Source organism: Pan paniscus, chromosome 9 (genome assembly GCF_029289425.2).
Source record: "Pan paniscus chromosome 9, NHGRI_mPanPan1-v2.0_pri, whole genome shotgun sequence".
Classification (NCBI taxonomy): Eukaryota; Metazoa; Chordata; class Mammalia; order Primates; family Hominidae; genus Pan; species Pan paniscus.
Window position 1 is genome coordinate 123356780 of NC_073258.2, and position 15036 is coordinate 123371815.

The window sequence follows — 15036 nt, forward strand, 5'->3', positions numbered from 1 at the left end:
TAGTTTTGTCCAGCCTACGATACAATTCACTTATTATTGTGCAGTGGTGATTCGGTCCTTCTTTGAATCCTTTTATTGACAGGATATCCACTCCCTAATGAAATAAGCCCATTCCCTTTTGATCACCTCTTATAATTAGGAAGTGTGTTTTCTCTGTTCCTTCTTCCTCTACCCTCCTAGCCCTTCCTTCTTCTCCTCCTCCTTCCTCCTTTCTTTTTCCCTTCCCTCTTCTTTCTGCCCTGTCCCTCTTTTCTTGTCCCCTCCCAGGTCCTGCCAGCTCTGAGAACCTGAGGTCCTTCTCCCCACCCCCTCTGCCCCACCGGGAAGGCACTATTTAGTCACTGACCATAACCTTGTAGAGCGCAGTAGGTCTTTAGTGCAGCCACTTGGCCGGCTGATTGGGAACTCAACTTCCGATGGTCCTAACAACCCTTTGGGTTTTGCAGGATCTTTGAGAAGCAAAACCTTTTACCTAGGCCTTACGGCTTGGCCTTCTGGTCCATTAATATCATCCACTAGTTCACCCAATTTCCATTAATAACCGCATCTAGAACCACATGAAACTTGAAATGGGTTGATCTCCTGTCTTGAGGCCCAGCTGGGCGGGTATGCCAGCCAAGGAGAGGGCTGGGGCGCCGGGGGTGACTCTCGGGAGGTGAGGCACACAAGCAGCCCATAAGGTTGGGATCCTCCTTCTCCAAGTAGCGCGACTACAGCTCTTGCCCGCACGGAGCAGCCTCGGACAGCGCGGCCGCTTTAAGAGAGGGGCGGGGCCCGGGTACAGGCAAGTCAGGGCCAGCCCACAAGGCTCCTTTTCCTTTTTGATCCATTCAAAAATTACTCATTGCAAATTCCCGGACTGCTAGGCGAGGAGAGGGAAGGGGGCGGAGGAGACAGGGCTACTGCAGGCGCAGCGCTGGGGGCAGCCGGGGGCCCGAGTGGCTGAGGCTGGTCCCGCAGCGGCCGCTTGCCGGCGTTCTGGCTCCTGTGGCCTCACCAGGAAGCGTCAGAGTCTCGACACTGGGGAAGCTCGGAGCGCCGCCTCCGCCGCCGCCGCCTCCTGCCTGGCTCTGGGTCCCCGAGCCCCCTCCCCTGGCCCAGCCCGACTCCCTCCTCCTTCCCGAACCATCCGGCTCGGGCTCCTTCCCTGGCGATGGCTGGCCGCTGAGCCATGGCTCAGTACGGCCACCCCAGTCCGCTCGGCATGGCTGCGAGAGAGGAGCTGTACAGCAAAGTCACCCCCCGGAGGAACCGCCAACAGCGCCCCGGCACCATCAAGCATGGATCGGCGCTGGACGTGCTTCTCTCCATGGGGTTCCCCAGAGCCCGCGCGTAAGTGGCCGGGCTCGCAGCCCTCGGCGACCCCTCCCGCGCGCGCGGCCGGCCCTCGGCTTCGCTCCGGCTCGCCTCCCAGCGCCTGCGGGACAGGCAGCGCGCTCCCCGCTGCCCGAGACCTGTTGGGGGCAGGATGGGCGCGCTGGCAACCCGGGACTCGGCTCCGGGCGGGGGTGCGGGGGAAGACGCGGCGCGGGGGCGTTGGGCCAGGGCTTGCCGTGAGATGCCCAAAGCTGGGGGACGAGGGCGCGGGGTTCGAGTCCCGGGTACAGTGCCCAGCCTCCGCCCCACCCGGGTGGAGCTCAGCGTTTCTCTCGCGCGCTCCCCTAGGTCTCCAGCGCCGAGCGCCTAGGGAGGCGGGGCCCTGCGGAGGACTCGGGCACCCTGTCCGTCTGGAATACTGGGCTGGTCTGGGATCCTCCGATGTCTGGGAAAGGGCGAGAGACTGCGGGGCAGGGAGGCCGACGCCCCCGTTGCAGCGGCTTCCAGCTCCGGATGTCGCTCTCGGGTTCGGTCTCCCCCTGGAGTAGGAGGAGCGGGAGCGTGGGTGTTCCTGCGTGTTCATTGATGGGGAGGATGGAATCAGAAGGAGAAGCGATCCCTCCAGGGGACCTGGGTTCTCGTCAGTGGTGACGGCAGCTCAGAAATCTGTGGGTGCCTGAGAGTAAGGAGGGGGAGCTGTTCTTCATCCTTCCTCTAGGAGAGGGGTAGGAGAGGGCAGGGATAGCGCAGGTGGCTGCCCCTGGAGCCTGCTGGGGAGAGGCCTGTTTGCCAGCATAGGGTGGCGGCGGCCGGAGTCGTCTCAGGCCCAGCGGCCAGGCCCTTCTCCCCTGGTTAATCCCTGCCGTGCAGATTACTTAGGTGGGGACACAAGGCCTGGCGTCCGGACTGGGCGCAGCTTCTTTTCATCTTCCAATTACATCACCTTAACAGGAGAGTTGGCCAAACTTAATCAGTGAGGGCCAAGTAAATGAAAGTCCTTTTTATTTTTTTCCCTTCTCACATTTTTTTTTCAGGTGATAACTTTATTTGTGTATTTATTTTTCTGAGACGGAGTCTCGCTGTGTCGCCAGGCTAGAGTGCAGTGGCGCAATCTCTGTAACTTCCGCTTCCCGGGTTCAAGCGATTCTCCCACCTTAGCCTCCTAAGTAGCTGGGACCATAGACATGCGCCACCACACGGGGCTAATTTTTATATTTTTAGAAGAGATGGGGTTCCGCCATGTTGGCCAGGCTGGTCTCGAACTCCTGACCTCAGGTGATCCACCCACCTCGGTCTCCCAAAGTGCTGGGATTACAGGCAATAACTTTATGTCTCCCCTCCCTTATCTCTGGGCAAACCTTGTTTATTCTCTACTAACTTGGTTGTAATCTCTTAATCAAAGTAGACCCTTGAATTTGTTATTCTCCAGGCTGCTGGGACACGTTGGAGTGGCCTTAGAAGGCTGCAAAATGGACTGATGGTTTCTGCCTTCCACTGACGTCCCAATACGACTTCCTAATACTAGGGCTCCAGTTCCTGATACCAGAATTACAGGGAGAAAATGTGGGTTCTGCAGGGGTGTGTCAGGTGTGGACGCTTCAGGTGAAGTCGTCGGTGTGGATGATCAATGTACACAGCTCTCCTTAAAAACTGGAGGTGGCGCTGGGTGTAACCCCAGCAGTTTGGGAGGCCGAGGCAGCCGGATCACTTGAGATCAGAAGTTTGAGACCAGCCTGGCTAACATGGTGAAACCCTGTCTTTATTAAAAATACAAAAATTAGCTGGGTGGGGTGGTGCATGCCTGTAATCCCAGCTACTTGGGAGGCTGAGATAAGAGAATCGCTTGAGCCGGTAAGTGGAGGTTGTAGTGAGCCAAGATCGCACCGCTGCACTCTAGCCCGGGTAACAGAGCGAGACTTCATCTCAAGAAAAAAAAAAAAAAAAAGCTGGAGGTGGGAGTGGGGAAGTCAGCTGGGGAATGCTGCAGAATTAGCATAGTCTCAGGCTACTGCCTTTTTTGAAATAAGGCCAGCATTAAAAACCTAAATTGCTTAATTAAGGGAAGAAATACTTAACTGAACTCCTCAGTCATATTTGAGATTCAAATTCAAATCAGCTTTAAAGGGACATCTTTTCTCCTGCTCTGAGTCCAGGAGGTCTTGACATGTCTTGACAGATTAGCATAAGGGTCATTTTTGGCTTGCTCAACCCCTGAGGTCTCCTAATAGCTAGCATGTATTGAATACTTACTCCATACTGTTCTAAGTACTTATATCTTTATTACCCATTTTATCCTCCTAGCTACTCAGTGAGGAAGGTACCACATGCCCATTTTATGAATTGGGCAACTGAGGTTTAGAAGGGTTGCATAACTGCTCAAGGTCACAACAGTAAGCAGTGAAGCTGGGATTCAAACCCAGGTATTCTATCTGCACAGCCCAGGCCTCACACCATCTAGGGCCAGTAGGGCCAGGATAGAAATGATTGAATGTGGGTAAAATGCTTAGAACAGTTCCTGGCACATAGTGAGCAATCGTGAAGCGTTAGTTACTGTATTAGCTTCCTGTGACTGCTGTAACAAATTGTCACAAACTGAGTGGCTTAGAACAGCAGAAACTTATTCTGTCACAATTGTAGAGACCAGGAGTTGAAAATCAGTATCACTGGGCTGAAATCAAGGCATCAGCAGGGCCCTGCTCCCTCTGGAGGCTCTAGGGGAATCCACTCCCTGCCTCTCCTACCTTCTTTTGGGGGCTGGCATTCTTTGGCTTGTGGCTGCATCAATCCAATCACTGCGTTTGTGGTCAAATTGTCTTTGTTTTCTGTCTGTGTCCAATCTTCCTTGGCATGTCTCTTATAAGGATACATGTGGTTGTACTTAGGGCCCACTTGGATAATCCAGAGTAATCTCCCCATCTCAAGATCATTATCTGCAAAGTCCTTTAAAAAAAAAAATGTATAAGGCAGCATTCACAGCTTCTAGGGATTAGGATGTGGGTGTCTTTTGGGGGATCATTATTTAGCCTATCACAGCTATTATTGTATTACTACTAGCACTGCCCCTCTTTACCAAAGAGGTAACAAGAGCAGGCCTGGAGAGAGGGAGGTTGGGTTTGCTGCTCTTTTTCTTAAATTCTCTGCCTGGAAGGGAGTGAAGGTCTTGGAGTTCACCTGATCTAGTTGGACTCCTTGCCCAGGCTTGCTTCCCTCCTCTACTTCAACCCAGAAAGGCTGATGTGGTCGGCCTTCCCCCCAATAACTTAGACCAGTATGAAGAGGGGCCCTCGGAGGCTTCAGAGAACAGGCATTTAACTTCATTTTTGAGAGTTGAGAAGAAAGAGCAAGGGCATCGGGCTTAGCTCATCAGAAGCTTCTCTCTTGAGCTTTACACCTGGAGGACTGAGCATAATGAAAATCCAAAGCCCCAAAGAGCAGTGATGGTCTCCTGGGTCTAGAAGACTTGGATGTGATGCTTTAAGAAGGGTTAAGATGGTTGTCTCAAACCTGGCCCTTTTGACAGACTGACATTAGCCAGGGCTGACAGCTCTAGGCCCTTTTGACAGAGTGACAGCAGCCAGGGCTGACAGCTCTAGTTTCCCCTATGGGTGTAACTGGGTCTGGTGGTGTGCGGCAGCAAGAAGGGGCACTCAGGCCAGGCTCTTGGTGGGCTGGCAGAGAGGGTTGAGGCCAGCAAGGCTGGATCCCACCCAGCCCGTGCTGGGCTGCACTGTGCTGTGGTCTTGCAAAAGTCACATAGTCCCCTCAGGGCCATGCTGTTGCCCTCTGAGGGGAACGCAATTAATGACTGCATGCTTGTTAAGTGCTTGACAGAGCTAAGAGGACCAGAGGGCTGCAGGGCTGGCTCAAGCAGGGTGACCTCAGGGTGTGCTCTCTCTAGCTCATTACTCCCTGGAGCTGGGCTAGGTTTTTTCCATTCCACTATATGAACTTCAGTCCAACTTAGACACTGCTATAGGAGAATTTGCCTCATGGAGAAGGACTGAGAAGTGGCGATTTCACGGTGTGTGTGTGCGCTCGTGTGCAAGTCCAAGTTAAGGAGGTGTTCGGGAGGCATCAGGAAGGAAACCTTTCAAAGGTCAAAATGGCCAATCGCTTCCTTTTTTCTATGCCCACTAGCACTTCCCTGTTTTAAGGGTTCTAAAAATAAGGGTCCAGCTTCCTCGAGGCTAGTGAGGTTGGTTGGAAGGAAAAGAAAGAATGTATTGGGGGCAAAGACCTGAGGAAGAGGAGACCTCACAGGCCAGGAGAGGGTCTGAGCCTAACACCGGAGAAGATGGGACAGGACTCAGGTCAGAGCCATCACTTTGCACAGCCGGATCCGATGTCAGAGCACTGTCATCCCCCTGCTGACCTCTGGTTTCTGGGGAGACAGGCTCTCATCTCTTCTGTAGCTTGGGGCTGATGCTGGGCCTTGGAGCAAGTCACTGAATAATTGAATTGGAGGAATCCTCGCTGATACAACCCTGATGAGTTTTTAAATTATTTTTATTTTTTGAGGCTGCTGGTGGCTAGAACTTTGTCTACAACAAATGGCTTTTTAATGTTTCCAGTGATTAAGAGATAATAGTCTTGGGAAGGACACTGTGGCAGGGGTCAAAGGTCCTAAGGTCTGGTCTAGCTTCTGAATGACATCTGCACCTTTTAGGTCTTCTATTTAACCTCTTTTCCTTAATATCTTCACCAGCTTCTGTGCATGGCAAGACCTGTCATGTGTCACGGGCCTTTCCAAAGACAAAATGAGATAACAGACAGAAAAGAACTTGGGAAAGTTAAAGATAGGATCAGGATGCAAGATGTGATTGGGGCATTATTGTGTTGGATTGGAAGAAGGGAGAGGAGGTGAGATGGTGGTTGAGGTGTCTGGCGAGGATTTACGTGTATTATTGGATTGTCCTTTTTTTTCTACTGAGAATATTTGAACAATGCCAAATTAAAGAGCAAGGCAGTGGCAGAAGGAAAGAGCTGGAATGAGCGCTTTTGACTTGGCTTTGGACAGTAAGCTGTGTTAGCTATGCCTCACTGCCCAAAGATAAAAGCAGCTCCAATTTGGCTGCATGAGGAGTTGAGAAGCAGCATGTGGAGCCCATGAATTAAAGTATCTGGTTTCCCTGGCTTTTTCCAGCTTACCTGTTGGTTGACATTGGATCCTCTGAGAACACTTGGCCAACCCAACATCTCTGAAATGTAGCTGACTCTGGCGTGGGGGCTGCAGCTGCTTTCCCAGCCTTGGATAGACAGAAAGAGGAAAAACTGGAACCCACCTGGAGCTGAAGGGCTCTTATAGGTGGGCAGGGCAAGGAAGTCTCTAATCTACCTGCTGTGACTGTGCACCCACATAACACGCCCTTCTATCTGTGTTATTATACACTGTAAAAATTGCTCTTATGTGTATTAGATACCCCACAGCAGTCTTGTGAGGTAAAGCACACAACATATGCTTTGTTTTAAGATGAGACTGGAGGCTTAGAGGAGCTCAGGACGTGTCTAGAGTCACACAGTTGGTATGCAGGGACTGCATTGCCATAAGAGCCTCAGGCTAAACTGCAAGTCTCCTGAACTTTCCAGGCTACACGAGGTCCTGGTTCCAAAAAAAAAAACAAACAAAAAAATACCTTGATATGCTTTTTTTCTTTTTTTTTTTTTGAGACAGAGTTTCGTTCTTGTTGCCCAAGCTGGAGTGCAATGGCGTGATCTCAGCTCACTGCAACCTCTGCCTCCTAGGTGTCAAGTGATTCTCCTGCCTTAGCCTCCCAAGTAGCTAGGACTATGGGTATGTGCCATCATGCCCAGCTAATTTTGTATTTTTAGTAGGGACAGAGTTTTATCATGTTGGTCAGGCTGGTCTCGAACTCCTGACCTCAAGTGATCATCCCGCCTTGGCCTCCCAAATCCACCTGGGATTACAGGTGGGAGCCACCATGCCTGGCCAGCCGATGTGCTTTTTTTAAAAAAACTTTCTTGAGTTATAACTCATGTACAATAAGCTAACCCTATTTAAAGATTGATACATTTTGACAACTGTACCTGTGTGATTACCTGCTACAAGACACAGTACATTCACTGCCCCTAAAAGTTTCGTTTGTACCCCTTTGCGGTTAGTCCTCTCTCAACCCCCAACCCTGAGCAGCCACCAGTCACTTTTTCTTTTCTTTTCTTTTTTTTTGAGACAGTTTCACTCTTGTTGCCCAGGCAGGAGTGCAATGCTGCGATCTCAGCTCACTGCATGCAACCTCTGCCTCCCAGGTTCAAGTGATTCTCCTGCCTCAGCCTCCCAAGTAGCTGGGATTACAGGCATGCACCACCACGCCTGGCTAATTTTGTATTTTTAGTTGAGACAGGGTTTCTCCATGTTGGTCAGGCTGGTCTCGAACTCCTGACCTCAGGTGATCCGCCCGCCTCGGCCTCCCAAAGTGCTGGGATTACAGGCATGAGACACCACGCCCAGCCCAGTTGCTTTCTTTCACTGTACTTTAGTTTGCATTTCCTAGATTTGCATGTAGGTCATACAGTGCATACCCTTGTACTTGGCTTCTTTCCTTCAGCATATTTTTTAGACTCATCCTGCATGTATCAATAGTTTATCTCTTTTAATTGCTGAGTAGACCTTCAGGTATTTGGATGTGCTAGTAGGGTAATTATAACCCCTTGCACACAGCTTCTATGAAAATTCCCTCTTACGCGCTAATGTCTTTTTTATTTTTTTATTTTTTGAGATGGAGTCTCGCTCTGTTTCCCAGGCTGGAGTGCAGTGGCACAATCCCGGCTCACTGCAACCTCCGCCTGCCGTGTTCAAGCAATTCTCCTGCCTCAGCCTCCTGAGTTACTGGGACTACAGGCACACGCCGCCATGCCCAGCTAATTTTTTGTATTTTAGTAGAGACATGATTTCACCATGTTGCCCAGGCTAGTCTCGAACTCCCGAGCTCAGGCAATCCGCCTGCTTTGGTCTCCCAAAGTGCTGGGATTACAGGCATAAGCCACAGCGCCTGGCCTTAAGCCAGAATTTCTAATAATACCTTAAGTTTTTAGACCATGTTCGAGCTTACAAAGCAGAGTCACATACATAATCACTATTAAGTCTCAGACATTGATAATTTAATGAGGAAACTGAGGTTTGGAAGATTAAGTGCTACAGAGATTGAAGAGTATCCTGCCTCACTGTTCTATCCTGTGGCTTTGATCACCACCTGCTCCCCACCCTCAGCTGCCTCAAAGTCCAGCTCCCTTTCAGGGAGTGGACAGTCATTCGCAGAGCTAAAGGCGTTGCTTTTCAGAGAGGCAGCCAACCTAGGGAATCCTGTGTCTCCCGCCAGCTTTGCTCCAGCTGATGATGATGTGGTGGTACTATCACTGCCTCCCCAATCCCAGCCGGCATAAGCCTGTGTAAGGGTATCTCCTTTCTTGGCCATCCAGAAGCTGAAGAGACCCCATCATTATCTGCCCCATCCATCCTGCCCTGATAGACAGAAGTCTGAACTTGTGGCAGCCTGGCTTTGAATTCCAGCTCTGCCCCTTACCAGCTGAGGGACTGACCTTGGGCAAGTTGCTGAACATGCTAAGCCTCAATTTTCCTGTCTGTACAATGCAGACAATAACAGCACTTGTCTTGAAGGACCTTTGTGAGAGAAGGGTGCCAAACCACGCAAACAGCTGGAGAGCGCCTGGCATTGGGCACACCCTCAGAAATGAGGTCGGTATTAGTGCTACTGAAGTGGTGATGTTACTCCACATGGCTCCCTCTGTGGTTTGGTTCGTTGGTCGCCTTCCACTTTTATGGTTCTCTGTTCCTCACTGAGCTCTGGGTGTAAGGCAGTAAGGTAGGGCAGAGGCCAGTGGATGCTTTCTCCCTGATAACTGCATTCTGCTCTCTGTGCTTCTCTCTCTAGAGTGCCCAGAGGGGTGCGGGGCCTGAGAAAAAGCAGACCCAGGGCAGAGAGAGCACCGCCCAAGCTGCTGACTATAATAAATGGCAGGGGCTGGGGACTGGAAGGGGTACCATATGGTTGTCTTCTGATTACTTTCAAATGGAATCAGACTCAAGCCTAAGAGAGAGTGGGGAGAAAAAACCACACTCAAGAATGGATCCTCTCTGCACGGTGACAGACTCAGCCAAGCAGAATGCAGAGCCATTGCCAGGAGAATGAGATGACTATGATCCTCATTGAACTGAACACTTTTGTCATTTTCATGGATGGATTCTCCCAGGGGCCACTTTGTATTTGCCCAAAGGCTTATGGAGAATCTGTGGTTTTTCTCTTTTCCCTGGAGGATGGGTGGGTAGATGTGGCAGTGATCGCAGTCCTCTGGACCCTCTGCCCGGGGCCCTCGGTATGTGATAGGTGATCCCTTTTCTTGTTTCATCTTGCTCACATCCCTGTTTTCCTGGTGACTTTGCAGTCATGCTCTTTGCCACCTACTATGTATGACGGTGAGGCCCATGGTGAAGTGTCCTAGAAGAACATCCAGAAACTGTCTGAGCTCTTACTGTGCATGCAGCACCCTGCTAAATTCTGTGCAGTTCTCCGGAGGAAAAGGTAAATGTCAGGTTTTTCCCATCTGGCACTCTGCAGTCAACTGCTCTTTTGAGCTGGCTGCACGTTCTCCACAGTGACCCTCGGAGGGCAGGCCTGCCTTTTTTTTGAGACGGAGTCTGCTCTGTTGCCCAGGCTGGAGTGCGGTGGCGCAATCTCAGCTCACTACAAGCTCCGCCCCCCGGGTTCACTTCATTCTCCTGCCTCAGCCCCCCGAGTAGCTGGGACTACAGGTGCCCGCCAATGCCAGCTAATTTTTTTGTATTTTTAGTAGAGACGGGGTTTCACCGTGTTAGCCAGGATGGTCTCAATCTCCTGACCTAGGCCTGCGTTTTTGAGGCCTGCTGGGATTACAGGTGTGAGCCACTGCGCCCGGCTCGTGTGTGTTTCACTCTGTCTCCCAGGCTACAGTGCAATAACACGATCCTAGCTCATTGCAGCCTCGAACACTTGGGCTCCAGTAATCCTCCTGCCTCAGCCTTCTGAACAGTGAGAACTACAGGTGTGCCCCACCACACCTGGATAATTTAAAATTTTATTTTATTTTTATTTTTGTAGAGATGGGGGTCTCACTACATTGCCCAGGCTTGTCTCAAACTCCTGGGCTCAAGTGATCCGTTCGCCTCAGCCTCCCACAAGTGCTGGGATTACAGGCATGAGCCCCTGCGCCCAGCCTGGACCAGTGTTTTTGGACAGCACGAGGATGCTCTCACTGCTTCATGGGTGTGCTTCTCTGTTCCAGAGCATTTGGTTTTTCTGTTCCTGTTTTTGTTTTGTTTTTCACAGTGCTTTATGGTCAAATTCTTCTCCTCTCCCTTTAAAGAAAACTCTTCAGGACTTGATATTTTAGAGAGTAAATAAACGGAAAGGAAGAAAGATATGAGGCAATTACAGTGGTGGGGAGCCGTTTACTAGTATGCAATAGTATAATTCTCAAATTGGTACAAAACAAAAACAAACAATTTGTTTTCTTGCAAAATACAACCAAAGTGCTGGTTAAATAAGAGGAGGGTAGTGCCTTGAGCCCAGCACCTGAGGCAAATAGATTGCTCAGGGGCACCTTTTAAATTAAAGGGACATCTTCCCTTCTGTGGAGTCACCAGCTGTTTGGGTGACACTTCCCGTTGTGCTCCCGGCCTCTGTGGAAGCATAAACATTCTTGTACATAAAGCAACTGTGGCAGTGAACTCCACCAGGACCAAGGCTGTTCTCGTGCAGAGTGGGAAGCTGAAAGGACCACCGCTGTAGCCTCTCATGGCAGTCTGGAAAATGCCAGAGGGAAGCCGACTGCACAGATGGCCAGAGGCAGCTGCATGCTCCCGATTTATTTCAGGTTTTGTTGGGTGAACCTTCTTGGTGATTCAGGTAGCAGGACTGTTTAGAATCCTGCTTCCACGTTGATGGTGCTCCTTTCAAAAACATTTACAGAGAACGTTCGCTCCCTAAGTGTTTATTCCTTTACCTTAGGAAGAAATCTGCCTCATGGCTGCTTTTGTGTACAGTCTATTTAGACACAGACATGTGGAACGATGCAGGGTCGCTGGAGTTCTCAACCGTGGCATCTGCAGTTTCGTTTTTGTTTTTTCTTTTGTTTTGAGACGGAGTCTCGCCCTGTCACCTAGGCTGGAGTGCAATGGCACGATCTCGGCTCACTGCAACCTCCGCCTCCCGGGTTCAAACAATTCTCCTGCTTCAGCCTCCTGAGTAGCTGGGATTACAGGTGCGCGCCTCCATGCTCAGCTAATTTTTGTATTTTTAGTAGAGACGGGGTTTCACCATGTTTGCCAGGCTGGTCTCGATCTCCTGACCTTGTGATCCACCCGCCTCGGCCTCCCAAAGTTCTGGGATTACAGTCATGAGCCACCGCACCCGGCTGCAGTTTCATTTTGAATCAACTTTTCCTTGAATTGCCTGTTGCTCATTTTTTCCTCCTCTTTTTCCCTAATCAGATTTTACCCATCCTGGAGAACTAGTTCCACTGTAATGCATCTGGCTCCTCTTCCCTTCTTTTCACTTTCTCTTCCCCTCCTCTCACTCTCCTCATCTCTTCTGCCACAAGCCTTATTAAGCTTCACACCCTGTGAAGCAAGCCAGGCTAAGGGGATTACCCCAAATCACCTACGAAGATGCACAGTGATCTGCCCAGGGTCCTCAGCCACTTTCTCCATGACAAGTCCCCTGGTAATGGCATTCTTTTTTTTTTTTTTTTTTTTTTTGAGAAAGAGTCTCACTATGTCACCCAGGCTGGAGTGCAATGTCGTGATCTCAGCTCACTGCAACCTTTGCCTCCTGGGTTCAAGCAATTCTCCTGCCTCAGCTTCCTAAGTAGCTGGGATTACAGGCACGCACCACCACCACACCTGGCTAATTTTTGTATTTGTAGTAGAGACGGGGTTTTGCCATGTTGACCAGGCTGGTCTCGAACTCCTGACCTCAGGTGATCACCCGCCTCAGCCTCCCAAAGTGCTGGGATTACAGATGTGAGCCGCCGTGCCCGGTCCATTCTTTCTCTCTCTCTGTATATGTATGTACATACTGTACAGACACTTCACACATTTATGTGCAACTATAATATCCTATTATAACAGGAGTTGAGAGTATAAAGATAATTAGCTATAATCTCCACCCTCAGGAAACTGGCAATCTAGGGTGGAAGATACACGATTATGATAAAGCGTGGTAAATGCGAGGCAAGAGACAGAAGATGGAAGACACATCAGTGTGGGAGGGTGAGGGTCATAAACCAGACAGGGAGCACACGATTACATCTGAAGCACCAATAAGACAGGAGCAATACTCTTCAGTTTGAGAGGAGAGGAAAAATTCTGGGAAGGCCAGTAGACAGTTCAAATAATTTAATATTATGCCTCAGGTGTAAGATCCTGCTTGGAAGAAACCTCCAGAGGTAGACGCTCAGAAATCTGTAGCTGGAATTGCTAGTAGGGCTCATCTAGTCTAGTACCCTTTTTCTTTACACTTAAGTAAAATGAGACCAGAAAATGAAGTGATATTTTCAAGATCCCACATGGCTAGTCTGTGATAGAAACCAGAGCTTAGGCCTGCTGATCTCAGTTGAGACCATGGTTTCTTTTTTCCATATCAGGCTACTTCTCTGAGTCCAGGCACCTAGAGACAGCTTTCTTTTGTTCTTTCTTTTTGAGATAGAGTTTCATTCTTGTTGCCAGGCTGGAGTGCAATGATGCAGTCTCAGCTCACTGCAACCTCTGCCTCCCAGGTTCAAGCGATTCTCCTGCCTCAGCCTCCCAAGTAGCTGGGATTACAGGCGCCTGCCACCATACCAGGCTATTTTTTTTGTATTTTTAGTAGAGTTGGGGTTTCACTATGTTGGCCAGGCTGGTCTTGAACTCCTGACCTCAGGTGATCCTCCCACCTCGGCCTCCCAAAGTGCTGGGATTACAGGTTTGAGCCACCACGCGTGGCTGAGTCAGCTTTCTAACAAGGTTTTGGCTCTGTTTTCTGGAAGAATGGGAGGATCTGTTCTCTGAATTAGCCTTTTCATATGGTTTTCTCTGTCTTTTCCTTTTGCTCCTCTCTTGCTTCTGGCCTTTTGTTTGCATCTCAGCCTGTAGAAGACAAAGCTAACCTGTCCGTAGGCCATGGGAGTGGGCATCTCTCTAGGTGGGTGGGATGCTTGGGTGAGAAAGTGCCACTTGTACCAGTGATAGGATATTGAAGGGATAGACAGTAGTCTCAGTCACCCATCCATGAGGGTAAGAACAAGCGATATTCTGCTATAGCAGAAAGAAAATTGGCTTTAGAGACAAAAGACTTGGCTCAAGTCCTGGATCTGTCACTTTCTGAGGATGTGGTTTTGAACGTTATTTCTATAGGTGGCTGCATCAAAATGAGGCAGTGGATATAAAAGTAATAAAAACCACAAAAAGTCATGCACATGCAAAGTGATACTATTATTTGTTACCAACAATTGGGTCCTGGTACTTTGAGGCTCTCAAAGTACTGTGAACTGTTGGTTTTGTGTGGTATTTAGTGGGCTATTCTAGTCTTCTTCCTTGCCAAGCACCACTGTTTCAGAGAGGCTAATTCCGTCAGCGTGAGGAACAGAAGGAGTCACTCGAGAAGCCATCTCCACCAAAGTAAACACATCCTTCTGGAAGCTTAAATTTTCACTTTATCTCTTGGGAACTAGGGACATGAGTCATAATGAGTTAGCAAGTGGCTTTTGTGAAATACAAGAGGCTTTGTGAAATGCAGCAAATATAGCCAAAAGCATGTGTAGTAGCTTCCTATGGCTGCTCTCACAAATTACTACAAATTCAGTGGCTTACAACAACACACATGCATTCACATTTATTCAGTTAGGAAGTCAAAAGTCTGAAATGCATATCATTGGCTAATGTCAACGCGTCAATAGAACCGTGTTCTTCCTGGAAAGAATGTGTTTCCTTGACTTTTTCCAGAGTCCGCCTCCATCCCTTGGCTAGTGGCCCCTTCCTCCTCCATCTTCAAGTAAGTCACTCCAAGCCCTCCTCATCATGATCACCTCCCGTCTCTGTCTCTGACTCTCCTGCCTCACTCCTTTCCTTGTAAGGGCCCTAATGATTATATCTTCCCAGCTCAAGCTCCTCAGCTGAATCACATCTGTAAAGTCTCTTTTGCCATGTAAGGTCACATATTCACAGGGTCTGCAGATTAGGACATGGACAGCTTTGGTGACTATTATTCTGTCAGCCACAGCATGTGTGTATATAAGCTCTTGGTCTGCCTTTCCCCTGAGTTCATGACATTTCTGTTACTAACTTGTCACCCTTACCATTTCCAACCCAAGCACCAGGTAGTCATAGCTAACCTTCACTGGGTACCTACAGTGTGCCAGACAATATTTTAAACACCTAACATATGTATTATTTTGTTTTATTCTTCATAACAACCCTATGAGATAGGAGCTATTATTATACCCATTTTACAGATAAGAAAACTGAAGCACAGAGATTTTAACTTGCCCAACATCACACAGCTAGAAAGTGGTAGAAACCAGGATGCAAATCCCAGGCAATCAACTGCACACTCAAGAGTTCTTAGCCAGCATCCATGGTATTGGCATGTAGCTAGTGTTCATGAAGGTTTGATGAACAGCAGAAGGAAGGAAACTTGAGATCTAAATAAATGATATGAAGTCTCTAGATTA

The 15036-nt window shown here is 49.2% G+C and overlaps 1 protein-coding gene across 2 annotated transcripts in view; it reads left to right on the plus strand.

Moving 5' to 3' along the window:
- The first annotated feature begins 791 nt into the window (after positions 1-791).
- Positions 792-15036, plus strand: part of UBASH3B (ubiquitin associated and SH3 domain containing B) — a 158214-nt gene continuing 143969 nt past the window's right edge. The window contains exon 1 of one of the 2 annotated variants that reach the window (XM_034933911.3): positions 792-1332. In XM_034933911.3, the coding sequence (XP_034789802.1) occupies positions 1281-1332 (52 nt within the window). In that variant the 5' untranslated portion in view covers positions 792-1280. The remainder of the gene's footprint in view (positions 1333-15036) is intronic. The other variant, XM_003819970.6, reaches the window with a different exon arrangement.